The 24,027-nt window shown below is 51.0% G+C and overlaps 1 protein-coding gene across 4 annotated transcripts in view; it reads left to right on the top strand.

Moving 5' to 3' along the window:
- The first annotated feature begins 12,952 nt into the window (after window positions 1-12,952).
- The window catches only part of SLC29A3 (solute carrier family 29 member 3), a 43,834-nt gene continuing 32,759 nt past the window's right edge, over window positions 12,953-24,027 (top strand). For 3 of the 4 annotated variants that reach the window (XR_009497888.1, XR_009497889.1, XM_059899406.1), the window contains exons 1-2: window positions 12,953-13,011; window positions 16,204-16,502. Coding sequence is in view for 2 of the 4 variants with exons in the window: in XM_059899406.1 (XP_059755389.1) it covers window position 13,011; window positions 16,204-16,502 (300 nt within the window). In the remaining 2 variants the exon portion in view is untranslated. The remainder of the gene's footprint in view (window positions 13,012-16,203; window positions 16,503-24,027) is intronic. The other variant, XM_059899407.1, reaches the window with a different exon arrangement.

Raw genomic sequence — 24,027 nt, 5'->3', positions numbered from 1 at the left:
ATGGTTACAGTTTTTCACCAGTGAGAATGACGTTGGCTGTGGGTTTGTCATATATGACCTTTATTTTGTTGAGGCAAGTTCCCTATATGCCTACTTTCTGGAGGGTTTTTATCATAAATCGGTGTTGAATTTTGTTGAAAGCTTTTTCTGCATCATATGATTTTTATCCTTCAGTTTCTTAATATGGTGTATCACATTGATTGATTTGCGGATATTGAAGAATCCTTGCATTCCTGGGATAAACCCCACTTGATCATGGTGTATGATCCTTTCAATGTGCTGTTGGATTCTGTTTGCTAGTATTTTGTTGAGGATTTTTGCATCTATGTTCATCAGTGACATTGGCCTGTAGTTTTATATTTTTGTGACATCTTTGTCTGCTTTTGGTATCAGGGTGATGGTGGCCTCGTAGAATGAATTTGGAAGTGTTCCTCCCTCTGCTATATTTGGAAGAGTTTGAGGATAGGTGTTAGCTCGTCTCTAAATGTTTGATAGAATTCACCTGTGAAGCCATCTGGTCCTGGCCTTTTGTTTGTTGGAAGATATTTAATCACAGATTCAATTTCAGTGCTTGTGATTTGTCTGTTTATATTTTCTATTTCTTCCTGGTTCAGTCTTGGAAGGTTGTGCTTTTCTAAGAATTTGTCCATTTCTTCCAGGTTGTCCATTTTATTGGCATATAGTTGTTTGTAGTAATCTCTCATGATCCTTTGTATTTCTGCAGTGTCAGTTGTTACTTCTCCTTTTTCATTTCTAATTCTGTTGATTTTGAGTCTTCTCCCTTTTTTTCTTGATGAGTCTGGCTAATGGTTTATCAATTTTGTTTATCTTCTCAAGAACCAGCTGTTAGTTTCATTGATCTTTGCTGTTGTTTCCATCATTTCTTTTTCATTTATTTCTGATCTGATCTTTATGATTTCTTTCCTTCTGCTAACTTTGGGGGTTTTTTGTTCTTCTTTCTCTAATTGCTTTAGGTGTAAGGTTAGGTTGTTTATTTGAGATGTTTCTTGTTTCTTGAAGTAGGATTGTATTGCTATAAACTTCCCTCTTAGAACTGCTTTTGCTGCATCCCATAGGTTTTGGATCATCGTGTTTTCATTGTCATTTGTTTCTAGGTATTTTTTGATTTCCTCTTTGATTTCTTCAGTGATCTCTTGGTTATTTATTAGTGTATTGTTTAGCCTCCATGTGTTTGTATTTTTTACAGATTTTTTCCTGTAATTGGTATCTAGTCTCATAGCATTGTGGTCAGAAAAGATACTTGATACGATTTCAATTTTCTTAAATTTACCAAGGCTTGATTTGTGACCCAAGATATCTGTCCTGGAGAATGTTCCATGAGCACTTGAGAAGAAAGTGTATTCTGTTGGTTTTGGATGGAATGTCCTATAAATATCAATTAAGTCCATCTTGTTTAATGTATCATTTAAAGCTTGTGTTTCCTTATTTATTTTCATTTTGGTTGATCTGTCCATTTGTGAAAGTGGGGTGTTAAAGTCCCCTACTATGATTGTGTTACTATCAATTTCCCCTTTTATGGCTGTTAGCATTTGCCTTACGTATTGAGGTGCTCCTATGTTGGGTGCATAAATATATACAATTGTTACATCTTCTTCTTGGATTGATCCCTTGATCATTATGTAGTGTCCTTCTTTGTCTCTTGTAATAGTCTTTATTTTAAAGTTTATTTTGTCTGATATGAGAATTGCAACTCCAGCTTTCTTTTGATTTCCATTTGCATGGAATATCTTTTTCCATCCTCTTACTTTCAGTCTGTATGTGTCCCTAGGTCTGAAGTGGGTCTCTTGTAGACAACATATTTATGGGTCTTGTTTTTGTATCCATTCAGCCAGTCTATGTCTTTTGGTGGGAGCATTTAGTCCATTTACATTTAAGGTAATTATTGATGTGTATGTTCCTATTACCATTTTCTTAATTGTTTTGGGTTTGTTTTTGTAGGTCTTTTCCTTCTCTTGTGTTTCTTGCCTAGAGAAGTTCCTTTAGCATTTGTTGTAAAGTTGGTTTGGTGGTGCTGAATTCTTTTAACTTTTGCTTGTCTGTAAAGCTTTTAATTTCTCCATCGAATCTGAATGAGATCCTTGCTGGGTAGAGTAATCTTCATTGTAGGTTTTTCCCTTTCATCACTTTAAATATGTCCTGCCATACCCTTCTGGCTTGCAGAGTTTCTGCTGAAAGGTCAGCTGTTAACCTTATGGGAATTCCCTTGTATGTTATTTGTTGCTTTTCCCTTGCTGCTTTTAATATTTTTGCTTTGTATTTAATTTTTGATAGTTTGATTAATATGTGTCTCGGCGTGTTTCTATTTGGGTTTATCCTGTATGGGACTGTCTGCGCTTCCTGGACTTGATTGACTATTTCCTTTCCCATTGTGGTTTTTTTTTTTTTTTTTTTTTTTTTTTTTTTTTTTTTTAATTTTATTTATTTATTTATTTATTTATTTATTTATTTATTTATGGCTGTGTTGGGTCTTCGTTTCTGTGCGAGGGCTTTCTCTAGTTGCGGCAAGTGGGGGCCACTCTTCATCGCGGTGCGCGGGCCTCTCACCGTCGCGGCCTCCCTTGTTGCGGAGCACAGGCTCCAGACGCGCAGGCTCAGTAGTTGTGGCTCACGGGCCTAGTTGCTCCGCGGCATGTGGGATCTTCCCAGACCAGGGCTCGAACCCGCGTCCCCCGCATTGGCAGGCAGATTCTCAACCACTGCGCCACCAGGGAAGCCCCCCATTGTGGTTTTGATTTGCATTTCTCTAATGATTAGTGATGTTGAGCATCCTCTCATGTGTTGGCAATCTGTATATCTTTGGAGAAATGTCTATTTAGTGGTTTGGACAATTTTTAAAGTCTTTATTGAATTTGTTGCAATATTGCTTCTGTTTTATGTTGTGGTTTTTTGGCCTTGAGGCATGTGGGATCTTAGCTCCCTGACCAGGAATTGAACCCGCACCCCCTCCATTGGTAGGCGAAGTCTTACCCACTGGACTGCCAGGTAAGTCCCATCGGCTGTCTTCTTGAATGTCTTTCTATCAGCAATTGGGAATGACCTTCCTGCTTTTCTCAAAATTCCACAAGTTAGGGGCCAGGAGGTCATTGCCAGAGCTCTTTGAGCTCCTGGAAGTGATCAAGTTCAACTGCCTAATTTTACAGAAGGGAAGACTGGCCCAGAGAGGGATAAGAACTTCCCCATGGTCACACAGCAAGTCAGAGCCCATGCTACCTCTGGATCCCAGTCCCTGCTCCTCAGCCAGTGCTCTCAGTGCGTAAGCATTCATGGGATGTGTTCAGGAGTCAGTCATTTGAGCCTGTCATGGGCTAGGTGGTGGGCGGGAGGAGCAACAGACATGAAGCCCTCAGCATCCCTGTCTGCCTCTGAGAAGTTCAGAAGGGTGTTTCCCAGCTGGGGCTGAGGCTGAGGTCAGTTGAGAGCACTCACCTGAGACATAAGAAAATCATGCCAGCAGAAAGGGAATGATGGGAGGGCTGGGATTATGTGACTTTAGACCCAAGGCTGTCATGCATGGTTGGGCTTAATCACTGGACAAGAATGCCATATCTAAGGGGGAGGGTGGTGCCATTCCTACACAGATTGTACATTTATGTATTTACTATGAGATATCTCCAGCAGATGGCAGTAAAAGTTCTTGTTCTAATAACATCAACACATTGGTTTTAATTTTCCTATAGATGGAAATGTCTTTATTTATTTATTATTTATTTTTGGCTGCATTGGGTCTTCATCGCTGCCCGCGGGCTTTCTCTAGTTGCAGTGAGCGGGGGCTACTCATTATTGTGGTGCGCGGGCTTCTCGTTGTGGTGGCTTCTCGCTGCAGAACACGGGCTCTAGGCATGTGGGCTTCAGTAGTTGTAGCACATGCGTTCAGTAGTTGTGGCTCGTGAGCTCTAGAAGGCAGGCTCAGTAGTTGTGGCACTTGGGCTTAGTTGTTCTACAGCATGTGGGATCTTCCTGGACCAGGGCTCGAACCCATGTCCCCTGCATTGGCAGGCGGATTCTTAACCACTGCACCACCAGGCAAGTCCTGGAAATGTTTGAGGGGATTTCTTTTTGCTAATTTGCACAAAGGTGTCATCTGGCTGGCAGTGGCCCTGGTCCCCTCTACCCTGTAGACCTCAGGTCTCCCTGTGTGAATTGAGTGTGGTCCCAACATTATCCAGCATGCATTGCCTGCTCTGTGGGTAAATTTTGTGATCTCTAAAGTTTGGGGTAAGAGCACCCTCTGGCTTCGTAGTAGAGAGTCACAGCACATTAAAGGCTCTGAGAAGGCCTGTGTGAAGAAGCTGGTCTCATAATGCAGGGTGTCCCACATGTATTTGGCCATGGCACCCTTTTTTATTTTTAAAATTGTTATTGGAGTATAGTTGATTTACAATATTGTGTTAGTTTCAGGTGTACAGCAAAGTGAATCAGTTATACATATACATATATCCACTTTTTTTTAGATTCTTTACCATATAGGCCATTACATATTATTGAGTAGAATTCTCTGAGCTATACAGTAGGTCCTTATTAGTTATCTATTATGGGATCCTTTTCAAAACTTTTCATGCCCTGAAGGGCCCTGCCAGCTTTGACTTTCAGGGACCTGTGGCTCTAAGGTGTATGCCAAGGATGGCCTGTCTGTCCCACTGTGGGTAGGGAGCACCTGAGGTCTGGGTCCTCTGCAAGTTTATGGCCTAGTGGGGGAGGCGGGGGAGGCAAGGCACATACACATACACGCACACAGACCCACCACTCAGATTGTCATCATTTTCTGGGGACCCAGAGTACCTGGAGCCATCACATTCGTGTGTGTGTGTGTGTGTGTGTGTGTGTGTGTGTGTCTGTATGTAGGAAAGGAAAGGGGTAATAGCCTGAGGTGGGGCAGCAGCCCAGGGAGGGGGTGGGCAGGGTCAGGTAGAGGGAAGTTATTTTGTACAGGTAGCCCCCATAGGCAGGTAGATTATCTAGGGTACCCCCAGGAGTCAAGGGTACCCTTTTAAAACTTCTCACCCTCTGCCCACCACCTAAGCAGGAGGGCCTTGTTTGCCACCTGCTCCTTGGTGGGGTGCAAAGAGTTCCAGCCTGGGAAGCAGGAGACCTGGGTTCTAGTCCTGATGCTAAGGGGGTCACTATCCCTCGCCAAGCCTCAGTTTCCTCATCCATGAAATGGAGGCCTTTGACCTGCTGCTCTGTAAGTTTCCTCTGGCTGCTGTAGTGCTGTCATTTGGGGCTGGGGGGTCCTCGTTCTAGGCAGGGGTGTGACAGCCCCACCCCTTGGACCCTCCTCTGTCACTGTCCCAGGGTGGATGATGGAAAACCAGGGGCAGGCAGAAGATGGGCTAGTTCCACCCCTGTGACCGAGTAGCTGCCCAGTGAGATGCCCTAGAGCAGAGCAGTGAGGTGAAAAGGCTGCCACACATGCCAGCCAGCCTGGCACAGCCAGCAATCTTCAGGCCACCCGCTGTTGCCCCTGAAGTGTTGCTGGGTCTGGACGGGCCACGGGCTGCCCCTTCCTCCACTAGGGACCAAAAGGAGAAAAAATCCATTCCAACCCCAGCCGACGCCTTGAGATCAGACTCCGGAAGGCCTCATCCACTGCCGTTTAGCAAATTTTTGAAATTTTGCCCATTTTAATTCAAAATATGATAATGCTTATGGTTTAAAAATTAAAGTACAGAAGAATAGGTGAAAAGTAGATCCTCCTCCTCCTGTCTCACCCCCTTCCCTCCCACCCTCCCCAGTCCCCAGTCCTCCCCCATGGAGGCAATTGCTACTTTTCTTATATATCGCCTCAGGAAGATCTATGCATATACAAACATACATTTGTTCATGTAAATATTTAAATATAATGGGTTTGATTCAAGAGTCTCAAGCCCTCAAGGTATAAACATGAAATAGTTTTATTTTTCCAATAACTGCTCAGATACTCATTTTGTTGACACCATCTTTCCCCGCTGGATAGCAGCCTCCCTTAATGATATCTCCATGGAGGTCCCTAACTTTTCTCTCCCTTGCTGTTGTTAAGACAGATTCATTTTTGTTGCTAAGGCTCAACCCATCCATCCTGGAACTCCAACCTCCTCTTCAACTAAGGCCCTGGTAGCGCCCTCTACAGGCCACTGGGGGCTGCGCTGCCTGTTCTCCACACCTCCCCCTTGACCTCCCATTGCGCCCCCATTCACTGCCTTGGCCAACAATTCCCTGCTCCCAACAGCGGGTTGTCTTTCTCCCTCCTGACCTCCTCCCTTGTCACTTCGTCAGAAAAGCTGCCCTCAAGCAAGCTGTCGCCTCCTGTACCAGGTACAAGCATCTCACACCAAGGCCCTGGCCTTCCCTGAACTAGGTTCTTGGAGAGTTTAGGGACTGTTCTCAACAGGTCGCCATTTCTAACCATAATCCCTGCCCTGGATCAACACTGCAGGGACAGGAGGCGCTTGAGATTAGGAACCGCCAGGCCCTGATATTTCAACACACAAACTGGTGGGGCAGGCAGAGGCCCCCACGCTGCTGCCCATCTCACTCGGCCCAGTGCCCCTCACTGCTGGGTGCCAGGTCCGGGCAGCACACATGGCTCTCGGAGCCACGGCCTAGAGGGAAACAGGGAAACCAGTGGGCAAGGGGACCGCTGAAGCTCAGAGAGGCTCCAACTAAGCCTGGGGTCCACAAAGACTTTCTGGAACAAATATGTTTTAGAATGCTGGGGCTGGTTTCCCTCAGACAGTTTCTCAATTATGCGTTTTGTGGAAGACGCTTTTAGGCAAAAGTCAGCAGCAATTTTCTTTTATGAAACTTCTTACAAAGGGAAGATGCTATTGTCCTTTTATTTAGCAGCTGATGGGCCAGATATGAAGGCTGCTGTCTGCCGGAGGTGCTGAAGTGGCCTCAGGGCCCTACTTGGGTGTGTGCATGAGTGTGAGGGGTGTGTGCTGGTGTCCTCTTAATGACCCTAACCTGGGAGTTGGGGGGGTGGGTGGGTGCAGGGAGGGGGGTGGCACCAGCAAGTCTGTGCTATTCCAGCAGCCCCGAGGGGCTGGCCCAGCCCAGGCCTCACTGTGGGTGACTTGAATCTGCCCATCCCAGCTCCTCGGCCTAAGAAGCTTCCTCAAGGAGAGGGTCTGGATATCTGGAAATTCAGTCACTATTTGTTGATCTAATCCATAGACCTGCACAGCACAGGGAGTGCCGGGGGGAGTGAATCAGACCTGGACTCAGCCCTCAAGCCGCTCGGTGGAATAAAAAGTGAATTCTCGTAGTGGGTACACCAGGACCAAGCAGCAGCCAGCCTGAGAGGGACACCAACAGAGCACGAGGGAGCACGAGGAAGGGAGGGGTCACCAGCTGGCCCGCCTTGAAAGGTGTGGAATCTAGGCAGGTGGAGATGGGGTGGAGGGCTGGGTCCAAGGGACCACCAGGTGGCAAGAATGGCGTGATGACAAGTACGGAGGTGAGAAAGCCCATAGTGGAGCAAAGGGCTCGTGGAGTCAGAGAAGGGGCAGGGTCAGTCTGGGAAGGACAGAGGGGCCGTGCTGACCCACCTGCCACAGGGGCATAGCTCCCCATAAGGCCACCCACTCGAGGTTCACCCACGGATCTGCTCCCTGAGGCCAGGGGTCAAAAAGAAACGTCTCCAGGATCCATGCTGCTCGGTCATGTGAACAAGAGAGGCAGCCTTATTAACACTTCACAAAGAAATGTGCCCTCTCGGCTGTTTCCTGAAACATATAGGCTGTCTCAGCATACTGCCCACTTTCCACTGTCATTAGCAGCACGGGTCTCAAGGAAACAGGACGGTAAGTGTTCTGTTAAATGGCCTCTCTCATTTGGGCTCAGCGCAACAGGGAGGTGCTAGGGGGAAGTGGCGACTGTGGCTCACCCGAGACCCCACAGCCCACCCGAAAGGGAGGCCCTCACTACGGGCTCAAACGGTGGCTGCCAGGCAGGGGTGAGCACCCAGGGCTGCTCCAGGCTCCTGCTCTTAGAAACCAGAAACCAGGATTAGGATTTGCATGGGAAATCATTCCATTTGTAATCTTTGGCTCAAATTTCTTTAAATACTGGGTAGGCCAAACAAGGCCCACCCAGTCTGGGACCTGCTAGGTAGTGGGAGCTGCGGAGAGGTTTTGTAGCAGTGGAGGGTCAGGCTCAGAGCTGCTCTGGTTCAGGGCTCTGCTGCCTGAGACAGGGTCCCGAGCCCCTGGCCCTCTCTGCAGACTGCCGAGAGGCCCCTGCCTGGGCGTTGCTTTCCCCCAGCTGCATCAGAAGGACAGTGGCACCTGCCCCAGTCCCCCTCCTGCATCCCTCCATGGGATGGCAGCCTCGGCTGGTCCTCTTCCCAGGAGCCTCTCCTCTGCCTGATGAAACCCAGGGCAGGGCTAAGCTGCCAGCCCTCAGGTCCCAGCGATTCCCCTATGACCAGGAGCTCAGGGACAGATGCCCTGCACTCACACCGGTAAATGCTGTGATAACCCAAGGGGGTTACACTGGGCAGGGAAGCCCCTGAGAACTGCAGGGGCTCATTGGGATCCATTTCATGGACTTCTAGGATGGCAGAGGTGGGGGTCCTTGGCCATTATCTAATCCACCCTCACCTGATGCCAGAATTCCCTTCAAAATGGCCCACACATGGGCTTGACCAATCTCTGCTTGAATACTTCCAGAGTTAGGGAACTCATCACTTATTAACAGTAATAATAACAGCTGACATTTGAGTGCTTACTTATTTTCACTGTAGGGGCTGATTTTAGGAACCAACAGGAATAAGTCTAAGTCTTCTAGTCCCTGAAAGCTTATCAAATATTTGAAAACAGCTCTCATGGTCCACCCTGGAGCCATTTCTCCCCCATCCACTACTGCAAAGGTCACAGGTTCCAGCTCATGTCACTAGTAATGTCTCATTTCTTCATCCAGGTGCTGGTGGCATGGATGCATCCATTGTGTAAACATTCATAAACTCTACACTTATGATTTTTACACTAGGCTATATGTAGGTTATACTTCCATCAGAAAACGTCAAACAAGAACACAAAAGAAACAGTGGAAAGAATGCATTAAGGAGTGTGAGGTTGAAGGTGCAAGAAAGAGAAGGATCAGTGGATCCTGAAAGGCTCCTGAGCTGGTGGAAGGGGAGGGGTTGGGATCTGGAGCCGGAGGGGGAGCAGACTTAGGACAGAGAGGGCAACTTCCCTGTTGTAACTGGAAAGATAGAGAGAAAAACAGGAGCAGATGGGAGCATATTTGGTGCTGAGAAATGAGGAAGTTCCTCTCTGGTGGCTTCTGTTTTCTCTGCCAAGTAGGAGGCAGGAGGCAAGGCCATCTCAGGATGGGGTGTGTCCAGGTGTTTGAGGTGAGTGGAGAAGGAAGATGGCAGCCCTTCCTGTGGAGAGCAGAAACTAAGACGTGTCGTGGGACTGCCGGTATCCTGAAGGCCCATCCCAGGTTGGTGACATGAATTTAGAGTGGAGCCACTGGCCTGCTGGGGACTTTCTCCAGCAAGGCTCTTCTGCTCAGGTGTAGGTGGGTTCACCTGGGGTTTGGCCGGCAGTGCCACTGGGAGACGAGGGGCGTGGGAGTTGAGGGTATTGCCAAGATGTTACTGAAATGATGGGCTATGGGATCTAAGCTGGTTCAGGCTGGAAGGAAGATGCCCAATGCAGGGAGGGGAGACAGATGGGGTTGGGGGCTGGAGCCTCCAGGAGGTCCAGAACATTCCCCAAAGGGAGCAGTTGAGCAAAGCAGAGGAGAGGTGGTTTGAGCCAGAAAGGTGGTTAGGACTTGAACTAGTGATGTGGGAGCAGAGAGTTATGGGTCAGCAGTTATGGACGATTCCTTATCTCTCAGGAGCCACGTGCCCTGCTTTGGGGCCCAGGAAATCCTAGAAAGCAGGAAATGCACAGAGTCAGCCCAGCCTGGGAGCATGGCAGTGACAAGGAAAGGCCACGAGATGGCAGCATCAGCCTGATGAAGCCTCAGCCTCCACCTGGTGGCCTTCCTGCTGTGCAGGCTCTTATTGCTTAATTGCCTACAGGTTTTAAGGCTTTGGGTGAAATGAGGAGTTTATGGGAGCCTCCTCCCCACTCCCAACCTCCTTTCATGGAACCCCTGACTGAGTTCTGGAAGCAGAAAGGCGTTGATTTGAATCTTGGCTCTGTCGCTTATCAGCTGCATGACTCTGAACAAGGTACTAACCTCTCAGCACCCTGGGTTCTTCATACGTAAAATGAGGCTAACCAGAGTACCGACCTCACGGGGTTGTGTGTTAGGCTCAAGGAGATGGTCGCTGGGGGGAGGGGGAGGGCAGCCAGAGCTTTTTGAGAGCAATTGTTACTACTTACAGGGCCCCCCTCTGGGCCTCATAGAAGGCTGTTAGGTTGGGATGATCAGAGGAGGGAACCCAGACTTGTCTTCCTAGGGATGCCTAAACAGCATCCAAGCCCAGGGCCATCTGGCTCCAGTTCTGTCCACCACACCAGGCGGCCTCCCCAGCCAGTCCTTAGCAACACATCCCAGCTCCCTGGGGCCAGGAGCAAGTCCCTTTGTAATAGTGAGATGGCTTCTGTCCAGCACTCAGAACTTTCAGGGTATTTCCAAGCCAAGGAGTGACAGGATGCTTTCTCATAGCGCCGAGAGTTGTAAAATATCAACCCAGTGGAGAGCACTTTGGATGTTTTGAGTTTTCCTTCCTTCCTTCTCCTTTCTTCCTCCCTCCCTTCTCTTTCCCTGCCCTCCTTCTTCTCCTTCTCCTTCTTATTCTCCCTCACCTCCTCCTTTCTCTCCCCCCTTCTTTTTCTTCTTCACGTGCATTTCAGAACAATGATGATGCCCAGTGGCTGTGCAGCAGTGTACTGTTTACAAATATTTCCCTGACATTCTCTGGCGATGCCTGCAACAGGCATCAACTCCGCCCACTTGCAATGCCTCTATGCCTCATCCCCACCCCAGACACAGAGTAGAGGGCCCTCCAGGCAGGAAAGTGTTGCTACTCCATTCCTAGGCCTTATCAAAGGAGGCCTCCACAGCCAGCCCACAACAACATGGGGCCAAGGGAGCGGATCCCACCAATCACTGGGGCCTGCCCACTTGCCCAGCCGTTCCCACCCCCTCCCTGGTCCTGGAATCGGTCTGCTCTCGAGTTGGCTGCAGCCGCAGGGTTTCCTGTATCCTCTGCCCTTGCCAGCCTGTCCCCCCAGGGAGAGCACAAGTTCCTCTAAAGCAAGACCCCAGCCCTTGGCACCTTTGGGTCTTTGCACTGTTTTTACTCTCAACACTTTTGACAACAAATGTGGTGGGTTTCTTTTTTCTTATATACATACCAACAACAAATTCTCCAACTCTCTGGAAACCAGCTAGGTGTCCTACAATTCAATTCAATTCAATTCTGACACTAACTACATGGAGCCCCAGACCCCACAGGTTGAGGGCTCGGTCCCATGAGGCTGCCCCCACTTCAGACTCCAGTCACAAGTATGGGGTACCCAGGGTGCCCAATCTTCTGTCCAACTTGGTGACAAAATCGAGGGTTCCCACACATCCCCTTCACTTTCAATAATTTGCTAGAACGGCCTATAGCACTCAGGAAAACAGTTAACTTACTATCACTGGTTTATTATAAAGGATACAAATGAACAGGGTACCAGGTCCAGAGCTTCTGTCCCCATGCAGTTGGGGTGTGCCACCCTCCCTGCAGGCGGATGTGTTCGCCAACCCAGCAGCTCTCTGAACCCCCATCATTTAGGGGTTTTTCTGGAGGTTCATCATGTAGGAATGATTAATTAACTCATTGGTCATGGGTGATTATGTCATCTCCAGCCCCACTCCCCTCCCTGGAGGGGGGGTGTGGAGCTGAAAGTTCCAACCCTCTAATCCCTGGGTGGGTTCCTCTGGTGCCACCAGCCCTCATCCAGAAGCTATCTGGAGCCCACCAAGCCCACCTCATTAGCATAAATTCAGGTAAGGTTGAAAGGGGCTCATTATGAACAACAAAAGACTCTTCTATCACCCCCACTACTCAGCAAATTCTATGGGTTTCAGACAGTCGAGTCCGGAACAAGGGAACAGACCAAATATATATTTCTGATTCTAACACAGTATCATGGGGCCCCATTGCAGGGCAGGGGCACAGAGTAGGTCTGCTTAATGAAGGAAGTACAGTGTTCTGTGAGCCTCACCATGAAACAAGGCTGCCACTTCCCCCGGCCCCGAAAGCCGCCAGCACTGAGCCCACCCCTGTGGGGTCAGGGGCATCTCCGCAGGGGTTTTAGGACCAGACAGAGCTGGTGTTACATCCCAGCTCCATCTGGGCTTCCCACAAACCCAGCTTTCACGGGTCCCTCCGTAATAGGGGCACAAGGCGACGCCGGCCCCTCAGGGCATGTGACAATAATGAGACAGTGGATGTCAGGGGCACAGCAGAGAGAGGGTAGGATAAAGGTGGCTGCCTTGGCCTGTAATTTAGACAGGAAGGTCTGGCGGCTGGTGGGAGGGCCTGGTGGGACCGGGATGGTCCTGAGGACTGCGTGCTGTCGGCCCAGCTACTCCCCTGCCTCAGCCAGACAACGAGCCTCTGGAAGGTGTTGGCACACGGGAGGGTCCCTGAGGCGGCGCGGGATGTGGGGTGCGGGGAACAGCAGGGGATCAGGGAGGAGCGGGTGAGACTCTGCAGGAGTCTGGGGGCGGGTGGAGAGCTCTTCCGGGTCCTGGGGAGCAGGGCTCTGGGAAATGATGGGCTCGGGCTCCACTGTGGAGAAGCAGCTGCGGCAGCACCACGCCCGCCTGCACAGTGCACCTGGCGGCCCGGCGTCTCACTCCCTCCACCTGTGAAATGGGGCAGTCGCGCAGGGAGCGCCCGAAGGAGAAAGGTTTGCAAACCCGGAAGCGCCGGCGGTGGTGGGCGGGGCGGGGCGGGGCCTGGAGGCGGAGCCCGGCCTGCGGCCCCACAGAGCCCAGAGTCTTCGTAGTGGCCGCGGTAAGCGGGGAGGCGGCGGCGGCGACGCGGCGGCGACAGTAAGTGCGGGCCGGCGGTCAGGCGCGGGTCTGGTCCCCGCCCAGCTCTTCAGGCTCCCGGTCGCCCCTGGGCTCGCGCAGTCGGCGGCCTCCCGCCGCGGCCCTCCTTGGGGGCTCCACGGGAGCCTCAGGACCCCGGCCTCTGTCTTGGCGCCTCTCGCTGTGACCCCTCTCCCCAGCGTCCCTCCCCTTCCTCTCTGCTCTCTCCTCCTCCCCCTACTTTCCTCTCACTTTCCCTCTTTCGGGGTCTCTATCTTCTTTCTCCCCCAGATTCTCTACCCTCCTCCCCATGGATTTCCTGAGACTGGACCTCACCGCCTGGATATGGGGGGCCTGGGTATGGGCAGGTCAGCCCAGAGTATCCAGAAGGTGGCTGACTGTCCAAACTGGGAAGCCTGAGGCTGGGGGTGTCCGCAACCCCAAGGCAGATTCTGCCATGTACTCTGGGTGGCACCGTGTGTTTCCCAGCAGTGCTTTCCCGTAGGTTAGCTTCACCAGCCCCCCTGCCCCCATTTCATAGGTGAGGAAATAGAGACACAGAGGCGAGATTGACTTAGCCAGAGTCAGTCAGAAACTTCCTGGAAACCAGCACCCAGACCCGGAGGATGGTCCGCAGTGACTCCAGGCCCCGCGGGTTTCTGCTGCTTTGTGCAGGGGCTGCCCCTTGCCCCAGGTCACCCAGGACGGGAGCAGGGCTGAGCCCAACCAGCCCCTACAGGTGCCTGAGGAGCACTCCAGGCCACAGCCAGGCCACAGCCAGCCCACCAGCCGAGGCTCTCTTCCTTACCTTTCTTTTTAATCCAAAAGCCAGCAGCTAGTTTTCATAAAGAGTAATAAGACTTTGCTCACTCCAGTGCCTTGGCCTGTGACCTGGGTGAGAGGAAATTCCAGACTCCTTCAGAAGCTTTGTCAAGGCTGAATGGTCCTGGACAAATAGATGCCTGGAGCTGAGAATGGACTCTGGCAGAGGGTGGCCTGGGTGACCGAGCTGTTGGCCCCTGCACCCACCCTTGGAGCTGGAGCATCTGGAAGGAACCACTTGGTCTCTGTTGTCCTACGTGGGTCATAATTTTTACATTTTAAACACTAATTTAGAAATGGTGTGTGTGTGTGTGCACGCATGTGCATGTATGGCCACACTGTCTGGTTAGTGCTGAGCTCCCTGTGAGCAAAGCTGGGAAAGGGCTCTGCTCAACCAGGGGAGTCTAAGATAGACTCGCTGACTCGGATGCTCCGGGTGTCCGGCATCCTCCTGCCTGCCTGCTGCAGGGTGGACGCTGCCCCAGCAGGGGAAAACATCCTGGCTGCCCAGAGTCTGTTCATTCAGCAGACACTGATGAGGGTGCCCCGCAGTGCTGCCTTCACCTCTGCTCACAACTCACTGGCCAGGAGACCTTCCAGAAAGTCTGTACTTCGAGCCAGCAGACAAGGGTGCACGTTGCCAGCCACCTGCCTCCCAGGGACGCCAAGGAGTCCACGTGGGCCTCAGACTGCTTGGCTATGTAACCTCACTCTTACTGTGTGACTTTGGGCAAATTACTCAACCTCTTTGAGGCTCACTCTTCACCTGTGAAATGGGTCTTAGTGTACTACCTACTGTACTGGGCTGTTGTCAGCCTCAGGTGCTAGGTACAGACCTTGACACGCATGAGTACTGGATTTAATTTTAACTATCGGGAATTCTTGCTGGTTGAATGTGGGACAAATCAAGTGACTTTAAGTCCTCATTCTTTGCTTCTGATAAAAAGGAGACGATAATTCCTGTCCTGCCTAATTCCGGGAAATGTTGTGAGGCTCTCCTGAAATAGTAGCGGAGCCTGATAAGGCTCTGTACCTCTGTGACAGAGTGTTCCCATCTCACCTGGCCTGGCTTGATGCTCTGAGTTAAGGCTCAGACTCCTATGTGAGCCGAGATGCATTGATTTGTTTATTGCAGAAGGGACTACAGAGTATCCCATCCTCAGCTTTATGGAAATATTTCCCATTTATCAAGCTGCTGCCATGGCCTAGGTGCTATATAGAGCATAGAAGTAGGCATGCTACCTTGCAGCCAAACTCCGCAGCCAGCCAGCCAGGTGACAAGCCCAGGATGGCAGGGAAGATGCTGACGTTTGTCAGCATTGCCAGCCAGTTGCAGTTTACAAAAACCATTGTAAAAAGGCTTCCCTGGGTTTGCAGATGGGGATGGGGAAGGTGAGGCTCAGAGCATGGTGACTTGCCCAAGGCCATGTACACAGTTGTTACTGGCAACCCAGAATCTTCAGTTTGTCTTAGCTGCTACCACAGATGGGGAGTTGCTGTCTCATGGTGGGATGTGATGAACAGAGGTGGGGGCCCAGGCCGGAGCTGCAAGCCCAGGCTTGGCCATTGGCCTGGTCTGTGACCCGTTCTTTGGACCTCGGTTTCCCCACAAATGAAATGAGAGAGTGGACTTCTGGATGTTTCAAACCAGCTTCTGGGGGCAGCTCTAGGCACCATGAGTTGTTTTTTTTTTTTTAATATTATTTAATTTGAGTGCCTTTATTTTTGTTTATAATTTTATTTTTGAACAGATAATACATTCACAAAGTTCAGAATTTGAGAGGCACAGAAGAGTATGCAGTGAAGTCCCCACCCTCCCCATCCCCAGCCTCCCACCTCAGAGGCAACCACCGTTTGAAATTTTTTGTGTGTCCTTCCAGAGGATATACGTACATATGTGTGTATTTTCTCCTTCCCATCTACCCCATCCCTGCTTTTTTGCGCAAATAGTACCATATTCTGCACACTTTTCCTGCTCCTTACTTTTCTCACATAAAGTTGAAGTTTAGAGAGCATTGTGTGCTCATCAGGGGTCCTAATTCCTTTTGTTATGGCTGCTTAGAAAGTATGCCTTGAGACCAGATTTGCCCTTGCAGATTGATTGCCACAGGCCCCACCATGCCGCATTGCCTTACTCCCCGCTACCCCACAATTATTTGCTACTCTGTTGCCCTTGTATGGACTGGGGGGAACCTGAGGTCACTTACAGTGTGACATCTTGTCCTTCTCCCTAATCTTGAAACCTGAAGCTCTCGAACCACGCCTTGGTGACCCTGTAGACCTCAGAGTGGGGACATAGTCAGCTCTGTAGGACGGGTGAGTCCCGGCCTCAGCTTCTGATCACCTGCCCCATCTCTGCTTCTTTCTCTGCTCCTCTCTCTGCTCCAACAGTGGCCATCGTCTCAGAAGATGACGTTCCTCAAAGCTCCAACTCCACCTACAGAACTGCAAGCAGCTCTCTCCGAGCTGACCAAGAAGCACTGCTTGAGAAGCTGCTGGACTGCCCACTGCCCGGCCTGCAGAGGCCCAAGGACCGCTTCAGTGGTACCTACATCATCTTCTTCAGCTTGGGCATTGGTGGCCTGCTGCCATGGAACTTCTTTGTCACGGCCCAAGAGTACTGGATATTCAAACTCAGCAACTGCTCCAGCCCAGCCACAGGGGAGGAGCCTAAGGGCTCGGACATCCTGGTAAGGCGTGTTCCTCCTGGGAGGCGGTGAAGGGTGACTTCATTTGGGTGCACCCTTCCAGGGAGGCTTGCAGTGTCCTAAGAGTATGGATGCAAATTGGGAAGCTGTGTGGAGTATAGTACGTAGATGGAATTCACTTCAGCCCTAAAACACGCTCTGTGTTGTGTTTGAGGCCTCATGCTTCACGTGGCAGGGGAAGATGGAAATGGATAAGACACAGTCCCAGCCTTCACATTGCTTAGTATTTAACTTGGGGAGGAGATGCAAATGATGATTCTGTGCAGTGTGGTATGGTAACCAAGAATCCAGAGTCCATGCCTCCAGGGGTTTGAAAGGGTGGATATAATAGTGCTAAGTTCAGCTGTGAGATGCAGAAAATTCCATAAGAGCAGTGGCTACCACAAGATAGAAGGTCATTTTTCTCTCATGTGCAAGTCTGGAGGGGGCCAGCCCAATGCTAGTGTGATGTTCCATGTTGGCACGAACCTAGTTACTCCACCATGTGTAGCTTCCATGTTCTAGATCAGTTCATAGTCCAAGATGGCTGTTAGGGTTCTAGCCATTACATCAAATAAGAAGAGGAAAAGGACAGGCATAAGAACATAAACACTCTGGGAAGTAAAACACATTGCTTTTGCTCATATCACATTGGTCAGTCATGTGACCACAAGCACTGCAAAGGAGGCTGGGAAATGTAGTCTTTAAGTGTTGTCTTTATCCCAGAGAACCATGTACCCAGCTCAGATAGGAGTTTGTGTAGTTATGGAAGATGGGGAATTGAAGACTGGGCGTAAGTAGTCTTGTCATTAGGGGAGAGATCTCTGCAACTTAGAAGAATGGGGAGGAGACATTCCAGGTAGAAGGAGAACTCTGAGCTATGGCAGGTTGGGAGGAAAGTTCAGATGTCTATGAGGAACAGTGAAGCGTCTGGTTTTGCTATATGTGGGGTGCGCATAAGAGAGAAATAAGGCTTGAGATAATTTACTGGGCCTTGAAGGCTTTGCTTGGGCCTTGAATGTCAAGGTGAGGAATCTCAGTTTGGATGGCAGTGGCATCAAGCCCTCTCTCTCCACCTGGGGCTGCTCATTTTGTGGGGTGACTTTTCCCACGGGCAGGGAGAGTGTTAAAGAAAAAATTATTCTGCCACTTGTTAAAGCGGTAAGGAAACCTTTACTCAAGACTGTTGCAGTAAGGGAGAGAGATTGGGCTCAGCTCCAAATACTGCAAGGACAAGCGGGGATTTATAGCTAAGGAGCAAAGTGAGGGGGTTAGTGGTTGGAACGTTACTAAGAGGAATCATCAGGGTAGAGGGATTTTTTTTTCCTCATAAATTAAGGTTTCATTATAATTTGGTTTAGTATAAAAATTGTCACTAACCTTACTTAGAAAGTAGCCATAGAATTTGAGAATTATTTCTTTTTTTAATGTTGACGTATAGTTAATTTACAATGAAGGGTAGGGGGATTCTTGCTAAAGGCAGGCCAAAGACATAGACACCAAGGGTGGGGGATGAAGAACTTGATCAGATCTCGAGGGTGATAAGATATCAAGGGTGGGGGGATTCTCCATAAACTGACTTAGCAGGATTCTTGCTAAGACTGAGCTGGCAGGTGGAGATAGGACAGGGGCTAAGGTCCAGGTTTGGTAGAAAAGAGGGCTCAGTGTGGTTAATGTTTGTCAGGAGCCTCAGTTTCCGCAGCTGATCTAGGGCAGGGTCTGCTCTCTCTTGAAAGCTCATGAATGGGGGAAGCAGGGTGCTCTAAAGGCATGCCAGGCTGGGGGTTGCCAGCTGCCCCTCTCCTCCAGGGGCGCCCCAGGGGACAAGAAGAGGATACCCTAGCAGACCCTAGCCATACCCCTCAACTGGCCTAGGAGTTGGCTCGCCACCCCTTTTCTGAGAGCACCTTTGAAATCCCTGACCTAACCCCACGGAACTTTCAATGAGTCTGATGCATTGACTGAGGCATCCCTATTGTCTGTCTGGAAGGGCTCTACCACGGCTACGCAGTCGAATCACCCAGGGAGCTTTTAAAAAATTCCAATCTGGGCCCTACCCCAGAGATTCTGATTGAATAAGGCCGAGGTGAGGTGTGGACATGGGCATTTTAAGACTTCACACTGCCTCCTCCAGCCCCAACCCCTTGATTCTGACACCCTGTGAGGGCCTCTCCCTGTTAACTGAGGAATTCACAGCCGCCTCCAGAGGCCAGAGCCGTGCGTATAAACTCATTTCTGCAGTGAAGGGCTGTCACGGAACCTAGTATAGTAATTTAGAGCGTCCTACTCAAGGCGTGGTCTTGGGGCCAGGCATCACTGGGAGTGTGCTAGTGATGCAGAGTCTCAGGCCCCCAGACTGGCTGAGTCAGGAGCTGCCAACACGCCACCCTGGTGACTGGCAGGCATGGTAGAGTTTGGGAAGCACTGGCTAGGGCAGGGCTTTTGGAAACAGACTGCAGGGGTTCAAACCCTGCCTCTGTTCTTAGCTCCCTGGCCTCTTGGTGCTGCCTCATCTTGCAGGTATGTAACAGGAGAATAATACACCCACCAACTTAGGGTTGTTGTGAGGATTAAGTAAATTAATAGGCATACAAAGCACTTAGAACGGGGTCTGGCACCACTACTGTGAGTTCCGTATAAACATTATTATTGTTACTATCCTTCGAGGGATGGGGCCACACTTCTGAGCTGCATGTGGCCCTGGTGTATTTCCAGACGTCTGGCTTAGCCAGGGTGCTTATGATGCACTTTTATTTACCAGTGACTCAAGCGTCCCAGCTTTCTGCCAGCCTCCGTAAATCAGCCAGCCCGCTTGGGCTTCATCCAGAAGATCCCTGTCTGTCTGGGGCAGCACCTGGCCTTGGGTGGCCCCCAGGGCTACATTCCCTGTGCACCTGTCCTGCCTCCTCTTCTGCCCGCTGCCCTGGCCCCAGCAGCGGGCTGCCCAGGGCAGGCGAGGACGTGCGGTCCAGTCTCTGGGAGCGGCCCTCGCCCAGTGGACGTGTGCCGTGAGCGGCTCTTGCTGCAAAGCAGTCCCTTCCCAGCTGCGGGCGCTTAGCATTCCAGGCCCTGCTGCTATGCTTTATTGCCTCTTTCCAAGTGCTGGCAGGTGCAGATGTAGTACCTGCGGCTACCCGGAGCTCCTGGCTCTTGGCATCAGAGATGAGAGACCTGTCACCCCTCGATTCATGGGCCAGGTTTGGGAAGCAAGCATGCTGGGGTGTTTCTGCATTTTGTGGGCCATTTTTCTTTGCCTAATTCCTCATTCCTGCCACCCGCCTCCCCAGTTCTTTCCCCCTTTCTTCCTGATTTCCCTGCGAGAGGCGGCTGGTCTGTGCTGTCACCTGAGGGCTACTCTGCGGGGAGCGAGCGGGGGAGAGTCAAATGGGTCTGTCTCCAGCCACCACCTGCAACTCAATTAGCTGTGGGTCTGGATGTCGGTTGTTCTCCGTAGTTCCTTTTTTTTTTTTTTTTTTAAATTTTATTTATTCATTTATTTTTGGCTGTGTTGGGTCTTCGTTTCTGTGCAAGGGCTTTCTCTAGTTGCGGCAAGCGGGGACCACTCTTCATCACGGTGCGCGGGCCTCTCACTATCGCGGCCTCTCTTGTTGCGGAGCACGAGCTCCAGATGCGCAGGCTCAGTAGTTGTGGCTCACGGGCCTAGTTGCTCCGCGGCATGTGGGATCTTCCCAGACCAGGGCTCGAACCCGTGTCCCCTGCATTGGCAGGCAGATTCTCGACCACTGCGCCACCAGGGAAGCCCCGTACTTCCTTTTTATATTTCCCAGGGATGGATACCATTGGGTGGGGAATTTGACTCCGTAGGGGTGTTTGTCCAGACCCCCTCCCCAGTTATGTCACTTTCAAGGTCAGCCCCCTTTTCAGGATCATTTCCTTCTGCCTGGAACAGCCTTGGGGTGGTTTAGAAAGCATTCTCAGGCTCACCTGCCCCCTTGTCTCTGTTCTCTGGAATAAGAACTTTGAATAAACTCACCACAGGACTGTGGGCTCAGAACCAAAAAAATTAGAGCATAAATGAGGAAGAATTGATAGGAAGAGATGGTGCTTTGGGGAGCCATCTTCCGAGCCTGACTCTGGGCCACCATGCTGGCAAGGGTGTTAAACACACTGTCTCTCATTAACCCTGGTTTTGTTTTTTTTTTTCAGGCAAAAAGCCAGAGGCTCAGAGAGGTTCAGTAGCCTGCCCCTAATCACATAGCTAGGAAGGGCTGTAAACAATTTTACGGAGAATTTAGGTGGGTAGATGCCTGCAGAATTTGTCCTGCTCAGAGGGTAGTGCAGAGGGGACTGTCCTGGAGACAGAGGCCACCCCACACCCTGATTTGGCCAAACCCTATTATCTTTCTTCCTGTGGAGAGCCTGACCCTGGTCTGGCCTCCTTTTCCACCCTGGAAGCCCAGGTGCCTTAGCTGTACCCCTGGATTCTGGACCCAGCTTCCAAGCTGTCAGCATCCCTGATCCCTTCCCCACACCACCTCTACCACGTCCCCCTGCCCCCCACCCCAGTCCTCCCCTGGCTCTGGGGTTTGTAAACCATCCCTGATCCTGTGGGGGCCTCCTTGGCCTCTCCTGCAAGCCTGTAGCGCTGCCGCTGGGCCAGGGGCTATAAGGCGGACACACACCCCCTTTCTGCCCCAGAGAAGGTGGTGATGACACCTTCTCCCGGTCATCCCCTGCCACGAGGCCTCCACGGCCCCTGCCCACACATTCTTCCCATTCACCTTGGCCTGCCCAGGGCTCCTCTCTGAGGGGGCTGCAGGACATGTCCAGGTCGTGGGTGGGACCCACAGTCCGACTTGGTGTCAGCGGGGCCAGGACCTGGGCCTGGCCATCTATTGCCATCCCGTCCATCCCCTGACCAGAGGGGCCCCAGTGGCCCAGACCAGGGAATGGGGCAGGAGGTAGGTGTGTCTCTTACTCCTGGGAACCTCCCCGGCCTCCACCCTTCTGAACTACGGGCTCCCCATCTGGGTCCCCAGAGCCTGACGTACTTCCGCATCAAGTCCTCGCCCCACAACTCATGGTATTGAGGACTTATTGCGGGGTAACCACGCTCTCAGCACTTTGCCTGCATTAACTAATTTAACCCCCAGCACCCTGTGAGGTAGGAACTGCTATTATCCGTGGTGACAGTACCCTTTTCAAAGATGAGAATGCCTCCCCCGCCAAACCGTTTGCTCTTTGGGAATAGTGAACACAGTTCTCTTACTCTACATCCCTGTGCCCCCAGCACAGAGTTGCGCATGATAAATATTTGTTGCTTTAGTTATTATATGGCTGGGGAAGAAAGCCCCATCACCCCAATCCAAGATAGGGATGGCATGGTTTTACAAGGGAGCAGAAGATCTGGGGGTCACAGTGGCCACCACCAAAGGAGTTCTGACGTTTCAGGTGGGTTAGCAGAGACATGAAGTGGGATTCCTGCATAGGGAAGGGAGCCAGGCTGATCTGGTTCAGCAGGTCTCTGAGCATCTTCTCATTTATGGCATCTTTGTCCTGGCCCAACCCCTCAGCCCCAGAAAGAAGCAGGATGGCATGACTTGGGAGCTATTCTTACCACTAAGGGCAGACATCCCAATTCAAGAAGGGTTAAAAGCAACCAGGATGAACTAGTTTAGAGGACAGATTATCAGAGGTCTTGGTAATGACCTGTTGATTTTACAAAGTCCCCACCACACAGCCTGTACCTGCCACCATTGGACCCACCATCTTACTTCATCTGCAGGATGACCTGGTGAGTTAGGTGATGTAGCCCCAGTTTTCAGATGGAGAAACTGAGCCTCACAGATTTGGAGCCACTGACCCAAGTTCACTGACTAGCAAGTGACAGAACTGGGCTGTGGACCAGTCTGGAGGTCAGCGGAGCCTGTGCTGGTAACCAGCGTACTCTGGCCTCTCCATCTCCCCTAGCGTCCTCCGCTCTGGCTGTACAGTAGAATCACCCGGAGAGCTGTGAAAACCTACCCGCCTGCCCCACCCACCTGATTCTGGTGACATTGAAGGAGGGGCCTGGGCAGAAGCATTTTTAAGCTCTCTAGGTGAGGCTAACATGCAGCCACATGATCCAAGAGAAAGGTTAGCAGGTGGGGGTAATGAGTACCCGTCTTCTGCCTCTACCAGAGCATCCGTTGAATGGGCTTAGGCTACATCATGAGAGACTTAGGTGAGCCCTTTAGAAGGACTTCCTGCAGTGCAAGTGGTCAAAGCTGGCAGTGGAGGGGAGAATGAGAGCAGGCTCCCTACTGGAAGTCCGAGGAATGGCTTTCCTTAACCTGGTCTTCAGAGAGTGTGGGGTCCTCTCTGGGACCCTTACAAATGGAGGTGGTGATGCCAAAAGCTCAGCCTTTTTTGCACCGGTGCCGAATCAGATCTCGGAGACAGAGTTTTGGGTAATGTAGAAAAGAATAGCTTTATTGCTTTGCCAGGCAAAGGGGGACACAGCGGGCTCCTGCCCTGAAAAACTGTGTGTCCCAACGTGGAGGATTTGGTGAGGAGTTTTATAGCAATGGTTCAAGGGTGGGGTTGCTGATAAGATCAGGGTATGTGCAGGGCCTGCACTCCCCTAATCAGGTCTCAAGTAATCTTCTTTTTAAAAAAAAAAAAAAAAAAAATATTTATTTATTTTTGGCTGTGTTGGGTCTTCATTTCTGTGCGAGGACTTTCTCTAGTTGAGTGGGAGCCACTCTTCATCGCAGTGCACAGACCTCTCACTCTTCATCGTGGTGCACGGGCCTCTCACTATTGCGGCCTCTCTTGTTGCGGAGCACAGGCTCCAGACGCACAGGCTCAGTAGTTATGGCTCACTCAGTAGTTGTGGCTCACGGGCCTAGTTGCTCCGCGGCATGTGGGATCTTCCCAGACCAGGGCTCGAACCCATGTGCCCTGCATTGGCAGGCAGATTCTCAACCACTGCGCCACCAGGGAAGCCCTCTGCGCCACCAGGGAAGCCCTCAAGTAATCTTCTTGATGAGCTTCTCTGGTATGAAGAATGCTGACATCTTCCATTTGTTGGGTTTTAATTCTATAAAGAGCTTAAAGACACTGTTGTGTATATCCCTTGAGGCCAGGGCCCTGCCCCAGGGCTGCACTATTGTTTCTTGGCTGCCCCTCCCTTGTCTTTGCATCTCCTGCCTTCCCTGATTAGCAACTGTTGGAATCTGCCCTTTGGAACTCAGGGAAGGTCATGGAGGCTGGAGTCTGTTCCCTACAAGAAAGGGGGGACAGAAGGGCTTCTGTGCCCAGGAGCCCCATAGGGTCCTGCTCTGTTTCACTGGATGGAGGGTCTGGTGCTCGCCTGACCTAAATGCGTTGGGCTTAATTCCTCAACGTGACTCTTCTGTCCCCTGATGCCTGACAGCCTGGAAAGAGACTTCAGCCCTTCCTCTGGGCACACGCTCAGTGTGAGCTGAGGGGTTCCATAGCCACCTTCCTCTTCCTCCTTGTTTGCCAGCCTCCTGAAAAAGGAGCAGTAGGGCCGACTGGGCCCCGAAGTGGATGTCCTAGCACC

The sequence above is a fragment of the Balaenoptera ricei genome, chromosome 16, assembly GCF_028023285.1.
Source record: "Balaenoptera ricei isolate mBalRic1 chromosome 16, mBalRic1.hap2, whole genome shotgun sequence".
Lineage (NCBI taxonomy): Eukaryota > Metazoa > Chordata > Mammalia > Artiodactyla > Balaenopteridae > Balaenoptera > Balaenoptera ricei.
This window is presented reverse-complemented; position numbering and strand designations above follow the sequence as displayed.